The sequence below is a fragment of the Lynx canadensis genome, chromosome A1, assembly GCF_007474595.2.
Source record: "Lynx canadensis isolate LIC74 chromosome A1, mLynCan4.pri.v2, whole genome shotgun sequence".
NCBI classification, from domain to species: domain Eukaryota; kingdom Metazoa; phylum Chordata; class Mammalia; order Carnivora; family Felidae; genus Lynx; species Lynx canadensis.
Genome location: NC_044303.2, coordinates 36,392,928 through 36,417,454, shown reverse-complemented (window position 1 = coordinate 36,417,454; position 24,527 = coordinate 36,392,928). Strand labels below are relative to the sequence as shown.

The following is a 24,527-nucleotide window of genomic DNA, read 5'->3' as shown; positions in this document are numbered from 1 at the left end:
AGCTGGCAAGTTCGAAAGCAGAAGGGGCACAGATATAACTAGGTAAGAGGTGCTTTTCTCAATTATTACCAATAAGCCAAAAGGCAGAAATAGATAATTGTGCTTCTTGAGGAATTACAGAACTCTATGAACATTTATAAATGTTAGATGAGTTCTTAGTTCCTATATTTGTTTAATTTAAATCTTTATCCTTTTCATAAAAATATCTCTATTTGGTGGAATATGTTCTTCATATTCTTCCAAGTGTTTACTCAACATATGAGTAAGTTATATTCTTTATTCTGCTTTCTACAATTCTGATGCAAGATATGAAGAAACATAAATAAAATTGATAACATACAATTACAGGATAGGCTATACCAAAGAGGGAATAATAGATAAATACAAATGTAAGACAGTTACCCTGTCCACTATTCTCACCATGTCTTTTGTTCCCCATTCAGAACAAATTAAGGTTTTCCTGGTCTTATTTAGATGTAGAAAGTTAAAACAGTAAAGTTATTGTCTCAGGGTATTCCTACTCCCATCTCTGGCCAACCTAAGCTTCCATAATAATTGAACGAATCAAACCTATTCTTTCCATCTCAAGTTGAAATTTAAAACACATATTCCCAGTGGACATTGATTTAAGTGGTAGTTATGTATAACAAGGTGATATATTGATAAAGTATATGATGGCACAAAGTATATGATTTTTGAAAGTTGGCTTGATAATCTAGTCACCAATTATAGTATCTAGTCTGTAAAACGAAATTTAAAAAAATGTCTTTTTTTTTTTTTAATTTTTTTTTCAACGTTTATTTATTTTTGGGACAGAGAGAGACAGAGCATGAACAGGGGAGGGGCAGAGAGAGAGGGAGACACAGAATCGGAAACAGGCTCTAGGCTCTGAGCCATCAGCCCAGAGCCTGACGCGGGGCTCGAACTCACGGACCGCGAGATCGTGACCTGGCTGAAGTCGGATGCTTAACCGACTGCGCCACCCAGGCGCCCCTAAAAAAATCTCTATATAAGAACCTTTTGGACACAATCCTATCACAAGGTGGTCAGTTAAATGTTCCCAAGTTGACACCAAGTCATCACATATCACAGAGAAACACTTTAATTAGTGACTACTCTCAGAAAACAATGTAATGCAGCCTCATTTTTTTTCAGAATACTGACAAAAATGTCAACTAGAACTATGTTTGATTCCAATTTAAAGATACAACAAAAAGTTAATGTTAAGAGAAAATCTCTCTAAAAAAAGTACATATGATGATCAACGACCTCTGATGGAAGTTTTAAAAAATTAGAATAAAAAATGATAGCCCGCTTTTAGACAAAAGTATGATATAATGTGGAAGTAAAAGTGTTACTAACATGCCTTAAATTTGTCAGAAGCTCATTCTTAAAGGATGCATTTTTTTTTTTTTCCAGAAGACTGACACATTACACAGGATCAGATATGATAATAACAAGTCCATCCAGGCCTACATTTGTTTACTCAGCCAAAAGATGATTTCTAGGGTATTAACATTAAACAAAATCCTCAGACAGATCATATGATACAAAACATAGAAGCAAGAAAGATTTGATTATTCAGCTAAACTAGAAACAAAAATTTAAAAACCCCAAATATATGTATCACTGAATAATGATTATTTCTTTATAATCAATCTGGGTTAGGGTTAGGGTTAGGGTTAGGGTTAGGGTTAGGGTTAGGGTTACAGACCCACGTGATGACAATGTTTTGAACATTAAAATTATAAGATCCTAACATTTTTCATTAGCTATCCATAAGGCATTCAACCATTAAACATTATGGAGACTCCATCCTGAAAAGCCTTCTAGGTTTTCCTTCGGAAAATGAACAACATTTTCTCCCATCAATGAAGTGTTAATTTTAGAACATAGGATTTATGGAACAATGACCAAATTCTAAGAGAAGACCAACACGGAGACTCAATTTTATGACAGTAAAAAGTTATTTCAGGTTTTATTTTCAATTTAAAAAAACCCATAAAACCATAAAATGAGCAGAAAAACAATTCAGTTGTTTGCTTCATCCATTTATTTTACTATGAACCCCAGCTCACCTAAGAAAACTGTAGTAGTATAGAGTGGGTTAGCGAGAGAAAGAATAATGGTGAGAGCAACCACACACAGAGCACTCACATCTATTCCATCACCTTCATTGTAATAGGATTACATGAAGGCAGAGACAGGACAATATGAGAAACATCTACAAGCACAATAATCTTCAGGATATATATGTATCATTTCATTGTTTGTGGTCATGTGTTATAATCAATCTGTTACGAATGATGTCAACATCATCAAAGAAAAAGTTTAGAGTCAGAAGAGCTGCTACTGACAGAATCAGGTTCTGGTCAAACATTTAAAACAATGAAATATTAAACCAAACGGTATTTTCAAGTCTGCCTGATTAAAGTATATTCTAGTCATTCAAAATAACTAGTTGGTCTTATTTTGGCACTAAAACTTTGAAAGAAAGGATTAAATATTATAGATTACAAGCATACCTCATTTTATTGTGCTTCACAGATACTACATTTTTTATAAATTGAAGGTCTGGGGCAACCCTGTGTCCAATAAGTCTACTGGTGTCATTTTTTCCAACAGCACCACTCACTTCATGTCTGTCACATTTTGGTAATATTATTATTTAATATTTCAAACATTGTTATGGTGATCTATCATCAGTGATTATGACTTTCTGAAAGCTCAGATGATGGTTAGCACTTTTTAGCACTAAAGTGTTTTTTAATCAAGGTATGTACATTGTTTTATAGGCATAATGCAGTTGCATATTAAATAGGCTACAGTATAATGTAAACATAACTTCTATATGCGTTGAAAAATTTTTAAAATCATTTGATGCACTTTGTTGCGATATTTACTTTATTACAATATATGCTTTATTCTGGTGGTCTGGAACTGAGCCTCTAATGTCTCCAAGGTGTGCCTGTACAAATATAAATCATGTCTGATTACTGTATTCGAAACAGCCTCTGCTAAGCCTTTATATGCTGTTCAGTGTGGTTTATACTAAGTAAATGATAAAGTCCTTTTTAATTAGTATTTCTGTGTCTCTTTAGTTTGTGGTTTCTTCTGGCTCACAAAGTAGACAGTAAGCTTCTTTGGGGTAAGAGCTACAAGATCCCTGTATTTCCCCCAAATGTTTTGAAAGAGCTAGTTTATTATATTCTGTATCCCCACCACTTACCATAGGCCTGGTACAAATAAATACTACATAAAATACATCTACAGAATGAAGAATTCCTCGGAGCCCATATAATGCAGTCTCACTTCAGTCTCAATCCCATGTTCCCCCTTGCAGACACAAAAATTTTTTTTTGCCTGAAAGCACCGAACAAACTCCATTGTTCTCACAGTGAAGTTTCACAGCCATCACAGTTTTGCACTGCCATCTACATGAAATAAAAACTCCTTAGGACAAAATGTTTTTGATCCATCCCCAGCTTACCACTTCTATCTCTGGCCCTCTGGCCCCACCTCTCCCACACTGTCCCAAAGATAGGGAACTGGTGATCTGATGCCTCTAAGCCTGGATGCCCAGAGCTCCCTCTACTTGGCCTGTCCTTGATCCAATATTCCTCTGCACACGTGTCTGAAGGTCAGATTATACACCTTGTAAAAGCCAAGGGTCTGGAATATTATTATTATAAAGTCCATATTTTTTCTCACATGCTATCAGATTCTGTGTCATATTAATAGCAGTGTCATAAATAAAACACATCTACTAAAACAATACCCTATATTACCAGAAGTCTTCATAAACTTCTGTCTCCTCAGAAGACACTGACATTTGTTTTTGAGTGTAGTATCCAGGTCATGTATCTTAATTAACTTTTATACCTTTTTCCAAATGGAATGCTAATATCATTTCATTTTGTTGGTATAGAATATGTTCTGTGAGAACTGAAGCATTATAGGCACATAGGTCACAGCAAAATTAGTATCTCAGTCTCAACTTCATTATGATTTAGGAGATACTGCAGGAGTCAATAGCAAATGTAGGGAGACAGAAAGGTAAAAGAAAATCACCAAAGTTCTGATTGGGAGAGTATAAAGGAAGTTGGGACAAAAATATCAGAAAGGCAGAGATTTGAAGAAGCAGTAGAGATTCTCTTGCTGGCTTTACAGAAGCAAACAAACATGACGTGAACTGCCTACAGAGGTGATCAGGTGGCAAGAACTCGAGAGCTTCCAGGAGCTAAAAGCACTCCCCAGGCAACATCAAGCAAGAAAATGGGGACTTTGGTCTTAATCTACAAGGAACTGAATTTTGCTAACAACCAGTGAGCTTAGGAGAGAACCTTAAGCCTCAGCCAAGGTCATATCCCCAACTGAAATCTTGATTTCAGGATGTGAGATCTTCAGCAAAGGTCCCAACTAAGTTTGCCTGGACTCCTGACCCACAGAAACCACGAGATAAATTTGCATTGTTTTAAGCCACCAAATTTGTGGTAATCTATTCAACAGCAATGGAAAACCAATACATTATGTTTTACAACCAAGAAAACATTGCTGTTAAATGTGTGCTTACAAATCTCACCTACATCAAACACTTTTTCAAAATACATTGCCTTTTCTATATAATCTAGCAATGAGCTTCCATTTTCATGAAATCTGGACATTTCAAATTTGTTATCATAGCATTTTATCTCCAACCTTTTTTTTTTTTTTTAATTAAAAATATATCTGAAAGAGAAAACTGAATTTAAAAGTATATCTCCCTGGGGCACCTGGGTGACTCACTTGGTTCAGCATCCAACTCTGATTTCAGCTCAGGTCATGATCTCAAAGTTGTGGATCTAGCCCTGCACTGGGCTCAGCACAGAGTGCTGAGCCTGCTTGGGATTCTCTCTCACTCTGTCTCTCTCCCTTTTTCTGTCTCTCCCCTGCTTGTGCTCATGCTCGCTCTCTTAAATAAATAATAAATTTAAAAGAAAAAAGGGTATTTTCCTAATGTTTTGGACTCATATTTTAAAAAATATACTATTTTAGAAAATACTTACTTATCCCATGCTTAGAAAAAAGATCCACATTTAACATTCTTTATCTTTTCAGTATTTATGTTAATCACTAAAATATGTCATATTAAGGAATACATCATATTATGGGAGCATATTCACTCATTGTGTGAATATTTCCATAAAATATGTAATACGTGGAGAAAGAAGAGATAGGCCAATTTCACAAAGTGTTATATAAAATTATATAATAATAAATTCTCCAACATAACAATCAGTTTTCATAGCTAAATCTGTTATCTAGTGAAGTTGGGGGAAAGATCTTGGCAATATTACCTATTTTAGCATTAGAGGGCAAAATAAGCTGCCTTTTGTATTTTCAGACTGTAACAATCAAAAATTTTGTTCTGTGCTTCTGTTAAACAGTAAATTTGTAATTTAAAAATTTTAATTTTCAACACCCAGATAGAAGTTTGTATTGTCAGTTCTTTTATTAAACTTTTTTTGGTGCGATTCCAAAGTTTGGTGTTTTTAAAAGAAATCTACATTAGGGGCGCCTGAGTGGCTCAGTCTGCTAAGCGTCCAACTCTTGATTTTGGCTCAGGTCATGATTTCACAGGTTATGAGTTTGAGCACCGTGTTGGGCTCTGTGCTGACGGTGCAGACCCTGCTTGGGATTCTCTCTCTGTCCCTCCCCAGTAGTCACTCACTGTCTCTCTCTCTCTCTCTCTCTCCCTCTCTCTCTCTCTCAAAATTAATAAACATTACAAGAACAAACAAAAAAAAAAAGCAATCTACTTTAAGGTAGCCTACCTTCCACACTCAAAGTCCCCATTTTAGACTCCAGGAAATCAAATAATGTGCTTGGAGCTGACGGCCTTGCATTTCCCAGCTCCTCCTCTTCTTCAGATCTTATTCTCCCCCTGCCTTTTCCCTTACCTGAAGAAGTAAAGCAAGACATGTTTATTGTACGTGCAAAAACAAAAGGAGAAAATACACCAAAACAGAATCATCAGTCACCTCAAGTATGATTTTGTATGTCTTTCTTTTCATATTTTTCTGTATATTCTGCATCTTTTAAATAAATACATTTTTAAAATGATTATATCAACTAGTACCTTTAGTCCTCTAAATGATCTATCTGGAAATTTGAATTTGTTCATGTAAATTATCTTTTAAGAGAAAAAAAATCATTCTTATAAAATTTTTCTTTAACCACTAATCCTTTAAAAGAATAGAGGATTAAGACTTGAATGACCAAAGAATAACACTAAATAAAAGTCATGTTCTTGATAATTTTTAAAAGTCTGCAGACTAGTCACTTATACAAGGGGCATAGTTCTAAAAATAATTAACAGAACTACTCATTTCACATTATATTTTCTCTATTACTTATAACAACCCTGTTAAGTAAGGTATTATTAGACCTACTTTACATAAAGATGAAGACAGAGAAACTTGGAGGAACTTGCACAAGTCTCTGTGATGCCCTAACTGGTGCTCCTTCCTCTTACCACAAAGAGTAAATGAAGTTATACTGTCCCCCCGCCCAACAACAAAACCTCAGCCAGAAATGCAAACAATACTATCTGTCACATGGCTTAATGAACTCTACCTCTCAGAGGTGGACCTGTAACAGGTTTGTGTTTATTGCTGTTAAGAAGTACATTCAGCGCTGCTTCTAAGTTGTTGCCATTATCCATAAGAGCTTGCCTCGATGCTTCTTTACTGAAGCCCATTTCTGTTATGTGTTTCAGAGCCTTCTCATCAACCTGTAAGAAATTAAAAGCAAAGCTACGCTAATGGCCAATAAATAAGCAAGGTATACGTTTTTAAGTATATGTATAGTTTCTTTTTTTTTTAAGTTTATTTATTTTGAGAGACAGAGTGAGTGGAAGAGGGGCAGAGAGAGAGGGAGAGAGAGAATCCCAGGCAGGGATTCGAGCCCAATGCGGGGCTCAAACTCACAAACCGTGAGATCATTATCTGATCCAAGAGTCGGACACTTAACCGACTGAGCCACCCAGGTACCCCTATGTATACTGTTTTTAAATTAAAAATTACACTCATGGTTATAGAAAAAATGCCATACTAATACAACATCCACTTGCTGTTTGTTCATACCAATAGTCGAGGAAAATTCTGTATGATATGTGGGGTTGTGCCTCAAGTACTCTCTGACTTTACAACTACCATTACAAAAGAGTGAATGAATGAATGAAAGAAAGGAAAAGAAAGAAAATCATATATGTCAGAAAGAAGCTTCTGAAAATAATACAGTGAAAACTATCTAATGAAAACTTTTCTTGCTTAATATTTCACTTCTCCAAAACTGCAAAGTATAAAATGAAGCTAACAAAAAGGTGCTATCTCAGTAGTTTTATTTTTTTTTTACTCTCTCTGTTCCAGTATTCTTTCTATACTCATTAGCAATACTATCTATGATGCTGTGATAGCCTGTACCTCAAATAGGAAAATCTACCTTAAAATGCCATAAACCAAAATCTCCTTGAAAAATCTAGAGCTGAGTAGAATTCAAGAACTTTTTAAGTAACATAAACATATCCCATAAAGAAATTTCTTGATGGTACCCCATAGGTCCCTTATCCTCTTTTTTTCTTCACTCTTTTCTCTTTCCGCATCTTAGACTGGGTAATTTCAATTGCCCAGTATCAAAGTTCACTGATTTTTTTCTCTGCCTGTTCCAGTCTGATGTTGAATCTGCTAATTTTTCATTTCAGTTACTGTACTTTTCTGCTCCAGAAATTCTATTTGGTTTCTTTTTTTTCTTATAATCTCTCTTTACTGATATTCCCCACTTGTTCATATATTGTTCTCTTGATTTATCTTTGTTCTTTGTCAACAGTTCCCTTCAGACGTTTGAGCATATTTAAGATAGTGCATTTAAAGTCTTTGTTTAGTCAGTCCAATGCCTGGGCTTCTTCAGGGAAAGTTCCTGTCAATTTCTTTTTTTTTCCCTAAGTGGGTTGTACTTTGCTGTTTTTTGGTAGGCTTTGTAATTTTTTTTTGTTGAGAACTGGACATTTTGAATACTATAATGGCAGTAATTTTGGAAATCAGATTCTCCCTCCTCCTCAGGGATTGCTATTGTTACTTGATGAAAGCTGCTGTTGTAAGTTTGTGTAGTGACTTTTCCAAACTTTCTTTGCAAGGATTATATTCCTTGTGATATGTGATCACTGAAGTCTCTGTTCCATTATCCTCTTTCTTCACTACTCACTATTCTGGATCCTCAAGTATTTGACTACCAGCCTTCAGAATTCTAAAACCGTTGTTTCAGAGAGTACTTGTCACCTAAATAGTTGTTTGGGTGGAGAGGCCAATTCCTGGAGCTCTCGACTCCACCATCTTTGCAATGTCACTCCCTTCATATGTTTAATCCTTGCCACAACCCCAAACTGCTGGTCTCTGATGTTCTATGGCAAGACATCCCCAGAGAAGTATTCTCAATTTACTGAAGTTTGAAAGCTTCTTGAGTTAGGGACCATATTTTTTCAGTTCGCTGTATCTACTCTAACCTGAAACTGACTTTTGTAAAAGTCCATGAAATGGTACCATGAAATGGTACTATGTTCAAGGAAGAGACAGCCTGGCCCATAGTTCTCCTTGGCCAATGGCTGATTTAGAAGTGGACATGTGACCTATCTCTAGTCGTTAAGACATAAATGGAACTTTCTGGAGATTTCAGAAAATATTTTCTTGTCTGATAAAATAGACCTACACCCTTTCCTTCCTGCCTTTGAACTTTTTGTGTGAAGACTTAATACACAAAGAGTCCTGTATCCCTGAGAAGAAAGGCAAAAAATCACAGAGATGCTCACCAGAGCTCCAACATTGTTGTACTGCTGGATTTATCAACCTTTGTAACCATCTACTTCTGAATTTCTAGTTATGTGAAATAATAAATCCCTATTATTTAAGTCAGTCTTAGTATCCCCTACTCTACAGATAAAAGCATCTAAAGTCACTCAACTTCTAAAGGCAGAGGAAAAAGAATTCTTGTCAGTTCTCTCATGTATGAGAACACTGCAGCATACCAGAAATAACTTTGACTCCTATCATTTATCTTAAAAATCCAAGTATATTTTGCAAATGAGACCAGAATACACATTTACTTGTTCTAATACATTTTTCTCAAAGAGCAAAACAAAACAAAACAAAATCACTTTACAGAAAATTTGAGAAGGATATGGAGAAGTGAAGGGAAAGGATGTTCCTGAGGCATCATCTTATACAAAATAATCTCCATTAAATGTCCTCTATTAAATGTGATGGCTTTTCATCAAGCTATTCCAAAAGACATAATTCAGACATTAGAAATTTAAGTACGATGGAGGTTTTAAGTAAATTATCTTTCAAACAATCCAGATGCTCCACGATTAGCGACAATCCTTAATGAAAACCTTCTTAAGAGTTGTAAAGTTCATTCATAACGCGCTGAATAAAGCCAGGAGTGGTTGTGAGAAAGGACAGAAAAATCATCCAGGTAGGGCAGAACACATTAACTCTGTGGTTGATTCTTTGGCCTTACCAGTTCTCTGTAGACACCCTCATGTTTCCCCTCCGGTTTGGCTGACTTTTCTTTTTGTAAGATTTCTCTAGTTCGGTTCCCAGCAGCACTCATGTTGAGGTTACTTCTAGCACCACCACCACCACCTCCAAATGTCTTGGTCTTTAAATAAGTGAAAGACAAAGAGATGTAGGTAAGTAATATGGAAAGATGGTTCTCAAGACTAGTCTGCAACCAAAAACATCTGGTAAAACAAGTAACGAAACGCTTCTCAATTATGCTAACTGATTCTTTTCAAAAAATATGTACTGGCCATCATCTCTTCTTTCCACAAGTCCGGGTGAAGCAATAAAAAATTTACAAAATTAGCATCGTTAAGTCTTCAAGGCAAGTCATCAGAATAAACTGAAGTAGACAACAACATAGAAGAAAATACAATAATATTAGCATTATGGAGTTTAGGTGTTAAAATAATTCTATGGCACGATACACGACTGATAAATCACGAGAGCTGGGTTATAAACCCAGACACGTAGCAAGTCTATTTTTAGCAAGGCACTCAACATGTCTAGGAATCAGTTACATTATGTCCATGATCCAATAATATGATTATTTATACAAACTTAAAAAGTAAACAAATAATGTGAATTTTAACACTGGACGAAAATTCTCATCGCTAACTTACTATTTACATTAATTACATAATATGCTTACTAATTATGTATAGAAAACTTTAAAGCCTTTATTTCTCATTTTGTTTGAATTATTTCAATAATTATGTTTAATCACATTTGAAAATCTGCTCTGATCTCATTTTCATCAAAACTATTATAAAAAGACAAGAATGTAAAGGACATTAGTCATAAAGATACAAATTCATGATTGAAAAGTAACCCACTGCTGTTACTTGTACAGTATTAAATTAAATATGTGGTCATACAGCATCTTTAGAGCTCTAATAGATCCAATAAAAGAGGAAGAAGTCAAGACTTGATTTTTATTAGTGATAATAATAAATATTTTTACATGTGTTTTAAAATTATTACAGTAAGAAAACATCCTAGATATAAATTTATGAGATACTGGGAAATTATTTTCAATCTGATGAAAATATAAAGAAACAGAACCTGAGAAATAGAAAAATGATAGTAGATAAGCATTAACCAGACAACGTATAAAATATCTATTATGTAGTTGATACACCACCACAATATTTAAATTTTATTTAAACCAAAATTAAAACCACACCTTCAAAGACCAAAGGTGCATTACTAGATTCATTCAATTTTTGGTTTATGCAATAGATTTGAAGTTTGGAAGGTCATCACTTATATAGCCTCATGATTTTAAATAGGCATCCATATATGCTTACAACTTCCAAATGCATCTCTTCCAAAGCTCACTTTTCCAATTATACTCTTCTGTCTCACTGCCTATGAAGCCACATGATGTCTGACAGGCACACTTCAACATTACTATGTTCAAAACAGAATACCAAATCTTTATCCTCAAACCTGTTCTACTACAGTCTTCTCTAATTCAAAGTAAGAAACTCTAACCTGCCAATTTCTTAGGGCAAAACCCTTGGAATCATTCACGATACCTCCCTCATGTACCACATTCAATATCTCAGAAACTGTGATAGTTCTACTTTCAAAATTCCAGAATCTGACCACTTCACACCACCTATGCAGCTGCCATCTTCATCCAAGCTACCATCATTTTTCCCCTCCCTGGATCATTCAATAATTTCCTAACCTGTTTGGTTCAATCTTCTTCTCTACAATCTACTCTGAACATAGCAGCCAGAATTACCTTTTTATTTATTTTTTTTAATGTTTATTTATTTATTTATTTTGAGAGAGTGAGAGTGTGCACAAGAGGGGGAGGAGCAAAGAGAGAGGGAGAGAGAACCCCAAGCAGGCTCTGCACTGCCAGTGCAAAGACTGACACAGGGCTCAATCTCACGAACTGTGACTTAACCGGCTGAGCCACCCAGGCGCCCCCCCCCCCCACCATTAGCTTTTTTAAATGTAGGTCAGTTGATGTTACTGTTGTGCTGAACACCTCTAAAGGCTCTCATTTCTCTCTGAATAAAGACCAGTTTTTTAAACATGGCTCACAGAGCCATATATAAGCTGACCTACATTATCACCATTGACTTTATGGTCTACTTCTTGTCCCTTTGTTCTCTCTGCTTCCACCGGCTACCTTCCTATTCTTTGAACACATACTCCTGCTTTAGAGCCTTTGTAAAGACTTTTCTTCCTCAGGTAACCACATAGCTAATTCTCTTACCTCCTTCAAGTCTTAGCTCAAATCTCATCATCTTGGGACCTAATTAAATCACTCTATTTAAAACTGAAATCTGAAACTTACTTATTTAGCATGTTTATATTATTTAGTGTCCTTACTAGAATGTAAACTACACAAAAAGAATTCTTAATTTCTGACCATCTTATGTTAGGTGCACCCCATCCCCAACCAGTACTCCCAACTCCCAACCTACTTTATTTTTTTTCTTCCTATAGAGCTTACTGATTTCTAACTTCCCATACAACTTACATATAAATAGTTTTCTCCTTTACTAAAATATAAGCTTGATAAGGGCAGGGATCTTTTGTCTATTTTGTTCATTGACTTAACATAAGCATTTATTTTTTTAATTTAAAAAAACAAAAAAAAAAAATTAAAAAAAAAAAAAAGGGGGTGCCTGGGTGGCGCAGTCGGTTAAGCGTCCGACTTCAGCCAGGTCACGATCTCGCGGTCCGTGAGTTCGAGCCCCGCATCAGGCTCTGGGCTGATGGCTCAGAGCCTGGAGCCTGTTTCCGATTCTGTGTCTCCCTCTCTCTCTGCCCCTCCCCCGTTCATGCTCTGTCTCTCTCTGTCCCCCAAAAAATAAATAAACGTTGAAAAAAAAAATTAAAAAAAAAAAATTTTAAAAAAACAATTTTTTTTGTCTGTGTTTATTTTTGAGAGAGAGAGAGAGAGAGAGAGAGCAAGCAGGGCAGGGGCTGAGAGAGAGGGAGACACAGATTCTGAAGCAGGCTCCAGGCTCCGAACTGTCAGCACAGAGCCCGACGTGGGGCTTGTACTCATGAACTACGAGATCATGACCTCAGCTGAAGTCGGTGCTTAGCCGACTGAGCCACTCAGGTGCCCCTAGTTTTTACATTTTTTTAAATTTTATTGATTTATTTTGAGAAAGAGAGAGATCCAGAAAGAAAAAGCATGAGCAGGGGAGGGGCAGAGAGCGAGAATCCCAAACAGGCTCTGCACTATCAGCCTGATGTGGGGCTTGACTTCACGAATCAAGAGATCATGACCTGAGCTGAGATCAAGAGTCAGATGCTTAACCACCTGAGCCACCCAGGGACTCTTAATCTAAGCATTTAGAACACTTCTTTGCATACAGATTTTCATAAGATTGCTGAATAAACAAATAACGGAAAAAATATATGAAAATCATGGCTTGATCATGTGCACTAAATTCTGCCAAATCCACATAATTGTTTGAATGGATGATCATAAAACATCTTTCTAAAACAATTCTGCTCTTATGATTTTGCTGTTCAGACATTTTTTTAAGTTTATTTATTTATTTTGAGAGAGAGAGCACAAGAGCAAGTGGGGAGAGAGAAGAGAGACAGAGAGAGAGAGAATCTCAAGCAGGCTCTGTGCTGTCAGCACAGAGGCCGATGTTGGACTCAAACTCACAAACTGTGAGATCATGACCTGAGCCAAAGTCAAGAGTCAGATGCTTAACTGACTGAGCCACCCAGGTGCTCCATTGTTCAGGCATTTAGATTAAATATAAATCTGTGCTTGTGTGTGTGTGTGTGTGTGTGTGTGTACTTACCTATAGAGACAGATCTATAGATATAAGGATAATCTATAATACACATAGGATTAGTCCTAAATTTGCCATTGGGTAACACTGGGCAAGTTCGGGTAGTTTTGAACCACCATCAGTTCTCTCATATATAAACTGAGTAGTTTTAAGTTTGCTTTGGAAAGCTAGGATTCTTTATTTATCAAATATTTATACAAAATACAATGTGATCAATTATGGCTTTAAAAAATGAAGCATATTACAGTTTAACTATATTCTAGAAAATAGCCATACCCTGCATCAAAGTTTTGGAAGGAAAGTTTGTGTGAGAAAAATGTACATCAAAAAAACAACTTTCCTATAATCATTAAGAAATTGATATATATCCCATATACTCTTTTTAAATTCCATAATTTTAACAGCCTTTTAGGAAAAAAGAAATATATTTTATGTAAACTATGCAAAATGCATTAATTTCAGAAGCATGAAAAACGATTTTTAAAAGCATGTACCTTAGTACATAAAAGACACTAAGGAATGACAATAGTCACATTTACGGAGAGCTTTCAGTGACGGAAAATTTGAACTGTGCCACATGCAGCGTTGTAAATGTTTTAAAGATTATCAGTTTAATTCTAACAGCAACCATATGAAGTGGGTGCCGTTATTATCCCCTTTGCAAAGATGAAGAAAAATCAGGTACGAAAAGCTAAGTAACTTATCGAAGGCTGTCAGCAGGATACACTTCCAGGCTGCCTGACTCCAGAGCTTGTGCTCTTGGATCAGACTGATGACGGAAAGACACAGCAGGAAGAACAATCAAAATTCAATAAATCTCTTACTTATACTTCAAAATTAAATAGGAAAGCAGTTGTTAGCTAAGCTTTATTACTGGTTTTAAATAAAGGAAAGTATTCTAATCTCACTGGTTAAGAGAAGGAGAGTCTGTCTAAGCAACTAATTCATGAACTTAAATTTCTTCTCAAAGTCTAAAATGAATAACTAACTAGAGAAAACACCTATTTCAAATAAGCAAGAAATTTGAAATAATTAAAAGAAAACCATTTGGCTGTTAAGAGAACATGATGGATTGTGTGTGTGTGTGTGTGTGTGTGTGTGTGTGTGTGTGGGAAGGGCATAAATGTACAGGATCCAAAGAAAAAAATTATTTTTTACTAAGTAGATTGAAGAATGAAAACTAACAAAAATGTTAATACTAAGCCATGATTTATCCTCTGATCAATCTTTTTTTTTAAATGTTTATTTATTTTTGAGAGAGAAAGAAGAAACTCATGCATGCACATGAGCAGGGGAGGGAGAGAGAGAGGAAGACACAGAATCTGAAGCAGACTCCAGGCTCTGAGCTGCAGTGCAGAGCCCCGACACGGGGCTTGAACCTGCGAACCGTGAGATCATGACCTGAGTCAAAGTCAGATGCTTAACCCACTGAGCCTCCCAGGCGCCCCTCTTCTGATCTATCTTTACTTGCATTCCTCACAGGTGGTATCTAGCCCAACTAACAACAGAAAATCCTCTGCCATCATGAAAAGTGTTGTGTTTCGTTGTTACTCTATTAAGAAGAAAAGGAAAAGGGAGGAAAGAAGAGTGGTTTGCTAGCAAGAACTTGTGAGCAAAATGTGTGAGCTTAAGGCTCCATAAAGGCCCAGGGCATTTCTACTGTTGAAATATGCAAGAAGAATGTCAAAAGTTTGTTGAATTAGTTACCTTATATGGAAAGACAATAATGATTCTGAGTGACTTAAATAGAACATAATGACAAAGAATAAGAGTTTATAAAGATCTAGTTTCTTACTTCTTTGCTCTTTGCAACTTCCGCAATAGCAGCAGTCCTTTGTTTTTCAAATTCATCATTGTCATTTGTAGGTTTGACAGGCATTGTGACTTGCAATGTCTTTCTTCGGTCAAGTTCTCTACTATCCACTTGGACATGAGACGTGCACTTCTGGTAATAATAGAGAAAAATAAAACACTTCAGCAGTTCCAAAAGAGATCCAAGTTTTTCATAAGAAAGTAACACCTCAAAAGAAAGGTTTGTCTTTCTCTATATGGCTTATTTCACTTAGCATTACACTCTCCAGTTCCATCCACGTTGCTACAAAAGGCCATATTTCATTTTTTCTCATTGCCACGTAGTATTCCATTGTGTATATAAACCACAATTTCTTTATCCATTCATCAGTTGATGGACATTTAGGCTCTTTCCATAATTTGGCTATTGTTGAGAGTGCTGCTATGAACATTGGGGTACAAGTGCCCTATACCATATGGTTTCACTCTTATGTGGATCCTGAGAAACTTAACAGGAACCCATGGGGGAGGGGAAGAAAAAAAAAAAAAAAGACGTTAGAGTGGGAGAGAACCAAAGCATAAGAGACTGTAAAAAACTAAGAACAAACTGAGGGTTGATGGGGGGTGGGAGGGAGGGGAGGGTGGGTGATGGGTATTGAGGAGGGCACCTTTTGGGATGAGCACTGGGTGTTGTATGGAAACCAATTTGTCAATAAATTTCATATATAAAAAAAAAAAAAAACCAAAGTGAAGTCAAAAAAAAAAGAAAGGTTTGTGTTGCTTTAACAATTGAGAGCTCGGGGCGCCTGGGTGGCGCAGTCGGTTAAGCGTCCGACTTCAGCCAGGTCCCGATCTCGCAGTGCGTGAGTTCGAGCCCCGCGTCAGGCTCTGGGCTGATGGCTCAGAGCCTGGAGCCTGTTTCCGATTCTGTGTCTCCCTCTCTCTCTGCCCCTCCCCCGTTCATGCTCTGTCTCTCTCTGTCCCAAAAATAAATAAACGTTGAAAAAAAAATTAAAAAAAAAAACAATTGAGAGCTCATAAAAGTTTAATTCTTTCCCAAAGATTTAAAAATAAAGGTAGAGAATTGATTAAAGTCACTTGTAAATAAATGTAACTGGTAAATAAAATGTAAAGCTACATAATGGCCATCTAAAATAGGGCACATATTTAAGACACACATTGAACCAAGAGATTTATGTAGCATTTTAGGATAATAACTTGAAATAATTTTAAACTTCAAACAGTCTATACTACTGTACAAGAAGAGACAAGTTCAGTTTTTTATTAAGAGTTTGATTTCCATATTATGACACAATATGCATATGACGGTTAAGTAGTATAGTATGGTTATTTTAAATATAAAGAGCTGTCTCTGAACTTACAAACTAAAAACTAAAAACATAACTGCTCTCTCAATCAGGCTACAAAGTTTTTGATTTTTAAAAAAAAAAATTTTTTTTAATGTTTATTTTTAAGAGAGAGAGAAAGAGAGAGAGACAGAATGAGAGTGGGGGAGGGGTAGAGAGAGAGAGGGAGACACAGAATCCGAAGCAGGCTCCAGGCTCTGAGCTGTCAGCACAGAGCCTGATGCGGGGATCGAACTCACGAACCGCAAGATCATGACCTGAGCCGAAGTTGGACACTTAACTGACTGAGCCACCCAACCGCCCCCAAAGTTTTTGATTTTTAATTTCTTAGGATAATTTTAAAAAGCCAACACTGCTTAAAAATAAGCCCTGAATTCTGTTCTCCCTTCCAATCCTAGCAGTAAAAATCCTATAAAATGAGCCTTTTCTCAACTCACTAATAAAAAAAGAAAAACATATACTCACACAAATGTGTTGTACAAATACAGGTTTTCAGCAATATTAATATATCCTGTTGCTATTGGCACACATCCAGCATTATCTATCTTTAACCCATGTACAAGGCTAAGATAAACTGAACAAGAATATTTTAAAATGGACTTGATAAGAAATATTAGTGAAACTATACCTTTTAATATATTCCTAATTTAAAAAACCATAAAGGGTGCCTGGGTGGTTCAGCTGGTTAAGTGTCTGTCTGACTCTTGATTTCAGCTCAGGTCATGATCTCATGATTCGTAGGATTGAGCCCCACATGGGCCTCTGAGCTGATAGCGTGGAGCCTGCTTGTGATTCTCTCCCTCCCTCTCTGCCTCTTCCCTGCACTCTCTCTCAAAATTACGTTTCTCTGAGTAATTCATAAAAGAAATATTATCACCAAAATGTTTAAGAGGAAAGCAAATTCTTGCAAACATGTATTTATATTATTAAAATATAAATCATTCAACTGTTTACACTCTGTTTGCATTCTGAAGGTTTTTGTGACATTGGTGGGAGAGAGAATATCAGCAACATGGATCTGATCACAGGGCATCATGCCTCCTCTCATCTTGACTGTGCCTTGCTCCAAAGCACAGTAGAGTCAACATATTTTTAAATTATTTTCAAAATAGCCATGATGAGAGAATGACTTTAATTCAATTTTGAGTTGACCTTACAAAAATGTGTTTCAAAAGGATGCCAGTCAACAGATTCCACCCATTTATCTGGGTGGAATGAAGCAAATGAAGAGCAAACGCAAGGCAGATTACCAACAGCTAAATGTTGGTGCTATCATGAAGCAAAGAGCAAGCTGCCACAGGGATGAATCTCAGACTCATCAGGGATAAAACAGGAAAAGGCTGCAGGAGACTGTTGTGAATAACAGTGGAATGCTGAGTAAAATCAGGAAGGCCCAAGATTCCAGGCAGCTAAGGAGTTACCTCACTGTAACATTTTGCAGAGGGTGGGTTGAAAAATAGTGAGGAGGAAACTTTTAGCTTCTGTAAGAGAAGGATCAGGGCTGCTGTGGTTAAAAAGAAAAATATCAAATGGAAATAAAATTAAGTTCTTGATTGAGACAGGTAATTTGGATCAAGGCCGAAGATTAGAATCCAGGAAAGAACAACTGGGACAGAAACCCCACTAAAGTGCAGTGATGCCCTTCCCTGTCTCTGGGTTCGCACCTTTATGTCTCATCTCTCTGTTGACATTTTCATTTTTTCCTTTCCCTCTTTTGTGTCTACCGAAAAAAGTGGGAAATTACAGCATACATCTGTCTTACTTTTGAATTTCTCTCACTCTTTCAAAAAAACAGAAAACAACAACAACAACAAAAAAACAAAGCCTCTACCACCAGGCTATCTTAATTAGTTATAAGTTGCTCTTCAAGTATGCCTCTTAACTGCTTCAATCTTTCGGTTAACAGCTCTTGAGAAAAGAATCTACACCAACAATTTAGTTAAAGAAAAAAACCACAATTATTAAATTTCTGTGTTTAATAGATTTCCACATAACTCCATGACCTCTAAATGAATAGTTCCACACAAAACTAAACACAGCTTGAATACAAATGAAAAACACTTTTGCTGATTAAATTCATCTGCCAACATGGACGTCATTACCTGTCCAAAAGGCACAAAAGGAGGTGGTCCACCTTCAGTTCCAATATTACTTCTATTGTGTTTTGACAAGCTCTGTGAGAAAAGTGAGTCATAAGACAGAAATTATACCATTTACAATGTACCAGGAATCCACTTATGTTAGTAGATTCTTATATAGAATAGGAAAAAACAAAAGCCTTGTATAAATAATTTTAAACTACATAAAAACATTTTGTGTAATTAGGCAATAATTAGGCAAAGGTTCTCTCCTCATCTCCCATACTAAACTACACATTCACATAGAATTTTCAGAAGTACTTACCAACCTGCTCCCATAAAAAGAAAACACAGTAAAAAAAATACCCTCTTCAATAAGGAGTTAATTCAAGACAACAAACAATGGTAACAAAAATTTTAAAAGCGCACTAAAACTATACTCCGACAGACAAATATTACCTGAAAATTATCTTCAAAATAAATTTTTATACATAAAATCTACTAGCAAATATTTGAGATACTGCAATGTAATAAAAATATATATATTTGGGCTTCTTCCCCAGTTCTTGGAACAGAGCTCCTAAAACTTTTGGAATTTCCTGAGTGATTGGGGTCAGAGGAGCATCTTCTGTTATTCATAATAAGCTTCTTTGAGGATACCTGAGTTTATGCTAATGAGGTGACTATTGATGGGCCCCTGAATAGCTCCAGGATGGGGGCTGGCTGCCAGAGGCACCAATAATATGATTGGAAGGTTGGAGAATGAGTTAGTCGCCAATGTTCAGTGGTTTAGTCAATCATGCCTATATAATGAGCCTCCATGAAACCCCCTATACAACAGGGTTCTGAGAGCTTCCAGTTTGATGAACACATCCATGTGCTGGAAGGGTAGAACACACCAAATTCCACAGGGACGGAGGCTCCTGTGTTCAGGACTCTTCTAGATCTTGTAGCTTCATTTGGGTGTTCATTTGCGTCTTTTACAATATCCTAAATTTATAGTAAACCTGTTAATAGTAAGTAAAGTGTTTCCCTGATTTTTGTGAGCCATTATAGCAAATTATCAAACCCAAGCAGGAGGTCACAGGAACCACCAATTTGTACCCACAACGTACTGACGTGTGGGTAACCCAGGGACCCGCTATTTGCAACTGGCATCTGAAGTGGGGAAGTAGTCTTGTGAGACTGAGTCCTTGAGAGGCAGGGTCTGTACAAGACTATTCAGCTGATTAAGTAAAGAATAATATAAACTTTATAGGACTGTCATATTTCTTTACAAGCTGTACATAAGATGTTAACCTACTTTTTAAAAACCAGCAGCATATTCAATTATCTAGGGGTCTTTCCTCAGATAGGAAAGACCTATCTTGAATAATCAAGATATTCAAGCATCAATCATTTCAATTTATACTGTAACTTCCTTTAAAAACTCACACAAACTGCTAATAATGCCATCTGTCAATACAGATTATATAATTTAAAACATATTACAGGGTTGATACTTCTCATCCTCATGAATGTACAGAAGTCAGACTTCACCTCCCTCTACAAACAAGCAGGAATCTGGACAACTTGTAAGAAAAAACTGTTTTAAGACATAGGACAGTAAGTAGTGCAGGACTATAGTCCCTGAAAGAAAGAGAAATAAAATCGAACCAGATGAGCTATGCATGTCTGCTCAGAGGCATGATTCAGTCAGCGCAGAGAGCCAACCTGAGAGAATCAACTTCAGGCAGGCTGATGCTGGGGCAGAGTTTTGTAAGAGAGGGACATGTGGAGAAAAGAGGCTCCAGAAACCAGCATATGAATTCCCTAAAGTCATTGCTGAGAACTAGACTGAGCAAAAAACCACTGTAGATTGTAAGCTTCCCTTTACAATAGCATCAAAAAGAATAAAACACTTGGGAGATAAACTTAAGAGACTTGTACACTGAAAACTATAAAAGACTGCTAAAAGAAATTAAAGATGATATCAATAAATGCAAAGATATCCCATGGTCAAGGATTGAAAGAATTAATATTATTAAGATATCAATATTATTAAGATTCAATACAATTCCTATCAAAATCACAAGAAATTTTTTGCAGATACAGAAAAATTCATCCTACAATTCATATGGAATCTCAAGGGACCCTGAATACCATAACTATCCTGAAAAGTCCTCATGTTTCTCAGTTATACAACCTACTACAACTTACTATAATCGAAACAGAGTGGTACTGGCATGAAGACAGACATAGGGAACAAAAAGAATAAAGAACCCAGAAATAAACCCTTGCTTGCATATGTGGTCAAATCATTTTTGAAGAGTGTGGACAAGACCGTTCATTGGGGAAAGAGAGAAATGGTGCTGGGAAAACTGGATATCCATAGGCAAAACAGTGAAGTTGGACCCTTAACTTGTATCATATACAAACATTAATTTAAAATGGATCAAATACCTAAATTTAAACCCATAAAACTCTTAGAAAAAAAGACAGAAGCAAAGTTTCAGGACACTGGATTTGGTAATGATTTCTTGGATATGACATCAAAAGCACAAGCAACAAAAGAAAAAAAACATGAAATCAAACTTCATCAAAATTAAAACCTTTTGTGCATCAAAGGATACTATCAATAGAGTAAAAGGACAACCCATGGAATGTGAAAAAATATTTGTATTTCATACATCTCAAAGAACTGATAACCAGAAAATATCAAGAATAGGACAAAAGCTAAACAAACCAGTTAAAAAATGGACAAAGGACATAAACATTTCTCCGAAGAAGACATACAAGTAGCCTATGGAAGGCACTAAATATCACTAAGCATAGGGAAATGCAAATCAAAGCCACAGTGAGATTCCACTTCACACCTATTAGAATGGTTATTATAAAAAATGAAATACCAAGGATTGGCGAGGATGTGGAGAAATTAGATCCCTTGTGCATTGCTGGCGGGAATATAAAATGGTGCAATTACTGTAGAAAACAAGATGGCAGTTACTCAAAAAATTAAACATAGGATTACCTGCCATTTGACTCAGCAATTCTACTCTGGTTGTATGTCCAAAAGAGCTGAAAGCAGAAACCTGAACAGATATTTGTCCAACCTTGTTCATAACAGAACTGTTCACAATTAGCCAAAAGGTAGGAACAACCCTAATGTCCATCAATGGATGAATGAGGAAAACACTGAAATGCTGTATGTACGTGTGTGCGTGTGTATGGAATATACAATGGAATAGTACTCAGCCTAAAAAAGTCCAGCAATTCTGACACATGCTACAACATGGATGAACCCTGAAGACATTATGCTAAGTAAAATACACCAGACACTAAAGGACAAATATCACAGGATTTCACTTATATGACGTACCTAGAGTAGTTGAACTCATAGAGACAGAAAGTAGAATGGCGATTACCAGAGACTGGAGGTGGGTATAGGAGGATGGGAAGTTGTTTTATGGGTACAGAGTTTAAGTTTGGGAAGATAAAAATTCTAGAGATGGATGATGTAATGGTTGTTTAACAATATAAAGGTACTTAATGCCACTGAATTTTACATTTAAAATGGTAAAAATGGTAAATTTTATGTTATGTATCCATTACTAAACACACACACACACACACAAAGAAAAAACAAACAAACCCAGATCTGTCATGGCAACAGGCTGGGGGGCACTAAAATATTACAGAAACTACATTACTTTGCAAATTACATCTGGCACAGAACTCTCTAGAACTGGTCTTTGCCAAATGTACAAAACATTTTGAGGTTTGAGTTTTTCTTCTTCTCTTCACCTATTACAATTTGTTATAGCTACAAAACATGCACATAGTTTAAATACTGCCCATGTCCCCTTAACCCATTTATTTTACCAAATGGTTAGGGCCCTTTTTGAAAATTAACTTTATGGTCTATGGTTTCTATGCGTACATCTGATTTCTATGTGTACCACCTGCCAGATGCTTCAGTAATTAAACTCTCCATGGTTTCTACATGGCTATGGTTACCAAATTAAAACAGCAGCAACAACTATAAATCAAGAGAACTATAATCATTGCAAGATGTTTTAAACACTTTTTAATATAAATTTTTATTGCCCCCTAAAAAGAAATATTAACACAGTTTTCAGGAAACAAAGTGTAAACATAATATAATAAAATATTACAAAGATAACTATCAAACTACTAATAATCTTTGTGTGTGTGTGGGGGGGTGTGTTTTAGGAGTGAGGAAGTTTCTAGGAATGTTTAATTGATTTTACAGTTAGTGAAGTAGTTTTGGCTGGCATTAGGAAAATAATGTAAGATGTTGGTCTGACTTAATGGCATCTTACCACACTCTAAAAAATGTCTAATAATAAAAATATAATTTATCAACTTGTGAAAGGAAAGAGTTACATGAAATGGGTGGGATTTCTCTGGGAAATTCAAGGTTCATAATCTTGGCTATTTATGTAAAACTATCAAGCCACTTCTGCTTTTGTAACATTTTAATTAAACAATGCAGGTAGGGAACATTATCTTATACTGCATAGTACAGCAGACCTAAAGGTAGCACATTAGTATTGTAAGTAATTAGTACTAAGGAATAAAATATGTGCCTAAATTTCTTTATCTATTTACCTCCCAAACAGAGGCACTTTCAAAGCAAGAAAATAGAAAAGAATAATGTATCATAAAATAGGAAAATCTTCAAATGTTACTAGGTTCCTTGGCTCATTCCAGGTAACAGGCAAGATTTGGGGCAGCACAGGAACATCAATTTTAGATCAAAGAGTAATTAGATTTATGTGCTTTATAATTCATTCATTCCACAATCATTTGTTATAATGTTTTTGCATGTACACATCCTGAGCTTCTGTGTTAGAGGAGGCTCAGATCTGTCACCTATTAGATCTGTAATCATAAAATAAATTATTTAACAGTTCTTTAAGTGCATTTCCTGATCTATATGGACATAATACTCCCTTATAAGACTGTTAGGAGGATTACATGGTTTCCTGATGCAAGGGTCCCGCACAGTATCTACAGACTGTTCAACAAATATTCATGGAATTAAACAAAGGCACAAACAATTCTGACCTCAAGAAGCTTATAATCTATTAAAGGAGATAAGTAAACATAATTCTAGTGCTAGGTAAAAAGTAATATACTTAACACAAATAAAATGTTCCAAGAATTCAATAAAGGACCAACTACTTCACTTGGCAAAGAAGCAAGCATTTGATCTGGGTCTAAAAGCATGGGACAATTTGGCCATTCAGGGATCAGGAGAAAGAGAACAAGATGAATGATGTAAACATGGAAAAAGATTTTACCCCCGAAAGTATAACTAAGGAAAGCATAGAGAAGCAAAGAAAGAGTAAGTGGTTCCATTTGGTTAGAACAAAATCCATGTAAAATAATATAGGAAGTTAAAAAGGTAAACTGGAACTAGGGCTAGACTATAAATAGCCTTGAATGCCAAATTAAGACATTTGAAATAAAAGCAGGGTATGACATGTTCTGAGTGATACTGAAGGAAAATAGTCTTGCAGAAGTAAATAAAATAAATTAGAAGATGGAGAAAGGATATGTGGAGATACCATTGAAAAGGCTACTGCAGTAGTCCAGGTGTGAGATGCAAAAGACGTAAACTAAAATAATCAAGTTGTGAATATTTTAAAAATTAAGAAATAAACTGAAAATAAAAAGACAAACTATTGCAAAAGCGATGGAACTGGAGAGCAAGGGAAGGACAGGAGATCTGACAGCAGTGGATCAACAGAATTGGTTGCTGGATGCAAACTAGACACACAACCCTTAGATAACCTATGACTAGAAGGATGAAGATATCGTTAACATAAATGGGAAAAACACCAACTAATGTGCCTAGGAAAACAAATACAGTAAGAATCTCTCCGTTTTTGTGACACTCTATAC

At 35.9% G+C, this 24,527-nt stretch overlaps 1 protein-coding gene across 1 annotated transcript in view; it reads right to left on the bottom strand.

Moving 5' to 3' along the window:
- TDRD3 (tudor domain containing 3) overlaps positions 1 to 24,527 on the bottom strand; it is a 162,230-nt gene that overhangs the window by 55,552 nt on the left and 82,151 nt on the right. The window contains exons 6-10 of the mRNA XM_030311878.1: positions 18,642 to 18,713; positions 15,177 to 15,326; positions 9,553 to 9,693; positions 6,616 to 6,772; positions 5,814 to 5,939 (exon numbers count right to left, since the gene is read on the bottom strand). Of these exons, the coding sequence (XP_030167738.1) occupies positions 5,814 to 5,939; positions 6,616 to 6,772; positions 9,553 to 9,693; positions 15,177 to 15,326; positions 18,642 to 18,713 (646 nt within the window). The remainder of the gene's footprint in view (positions 1 to 5,813; positions 5,940 to 6,615; positions 6,773 to 9,552; positions 9,694 to 15,176; positions 15,327 to 18,641; positions 18,714 to 24,527) is intronic.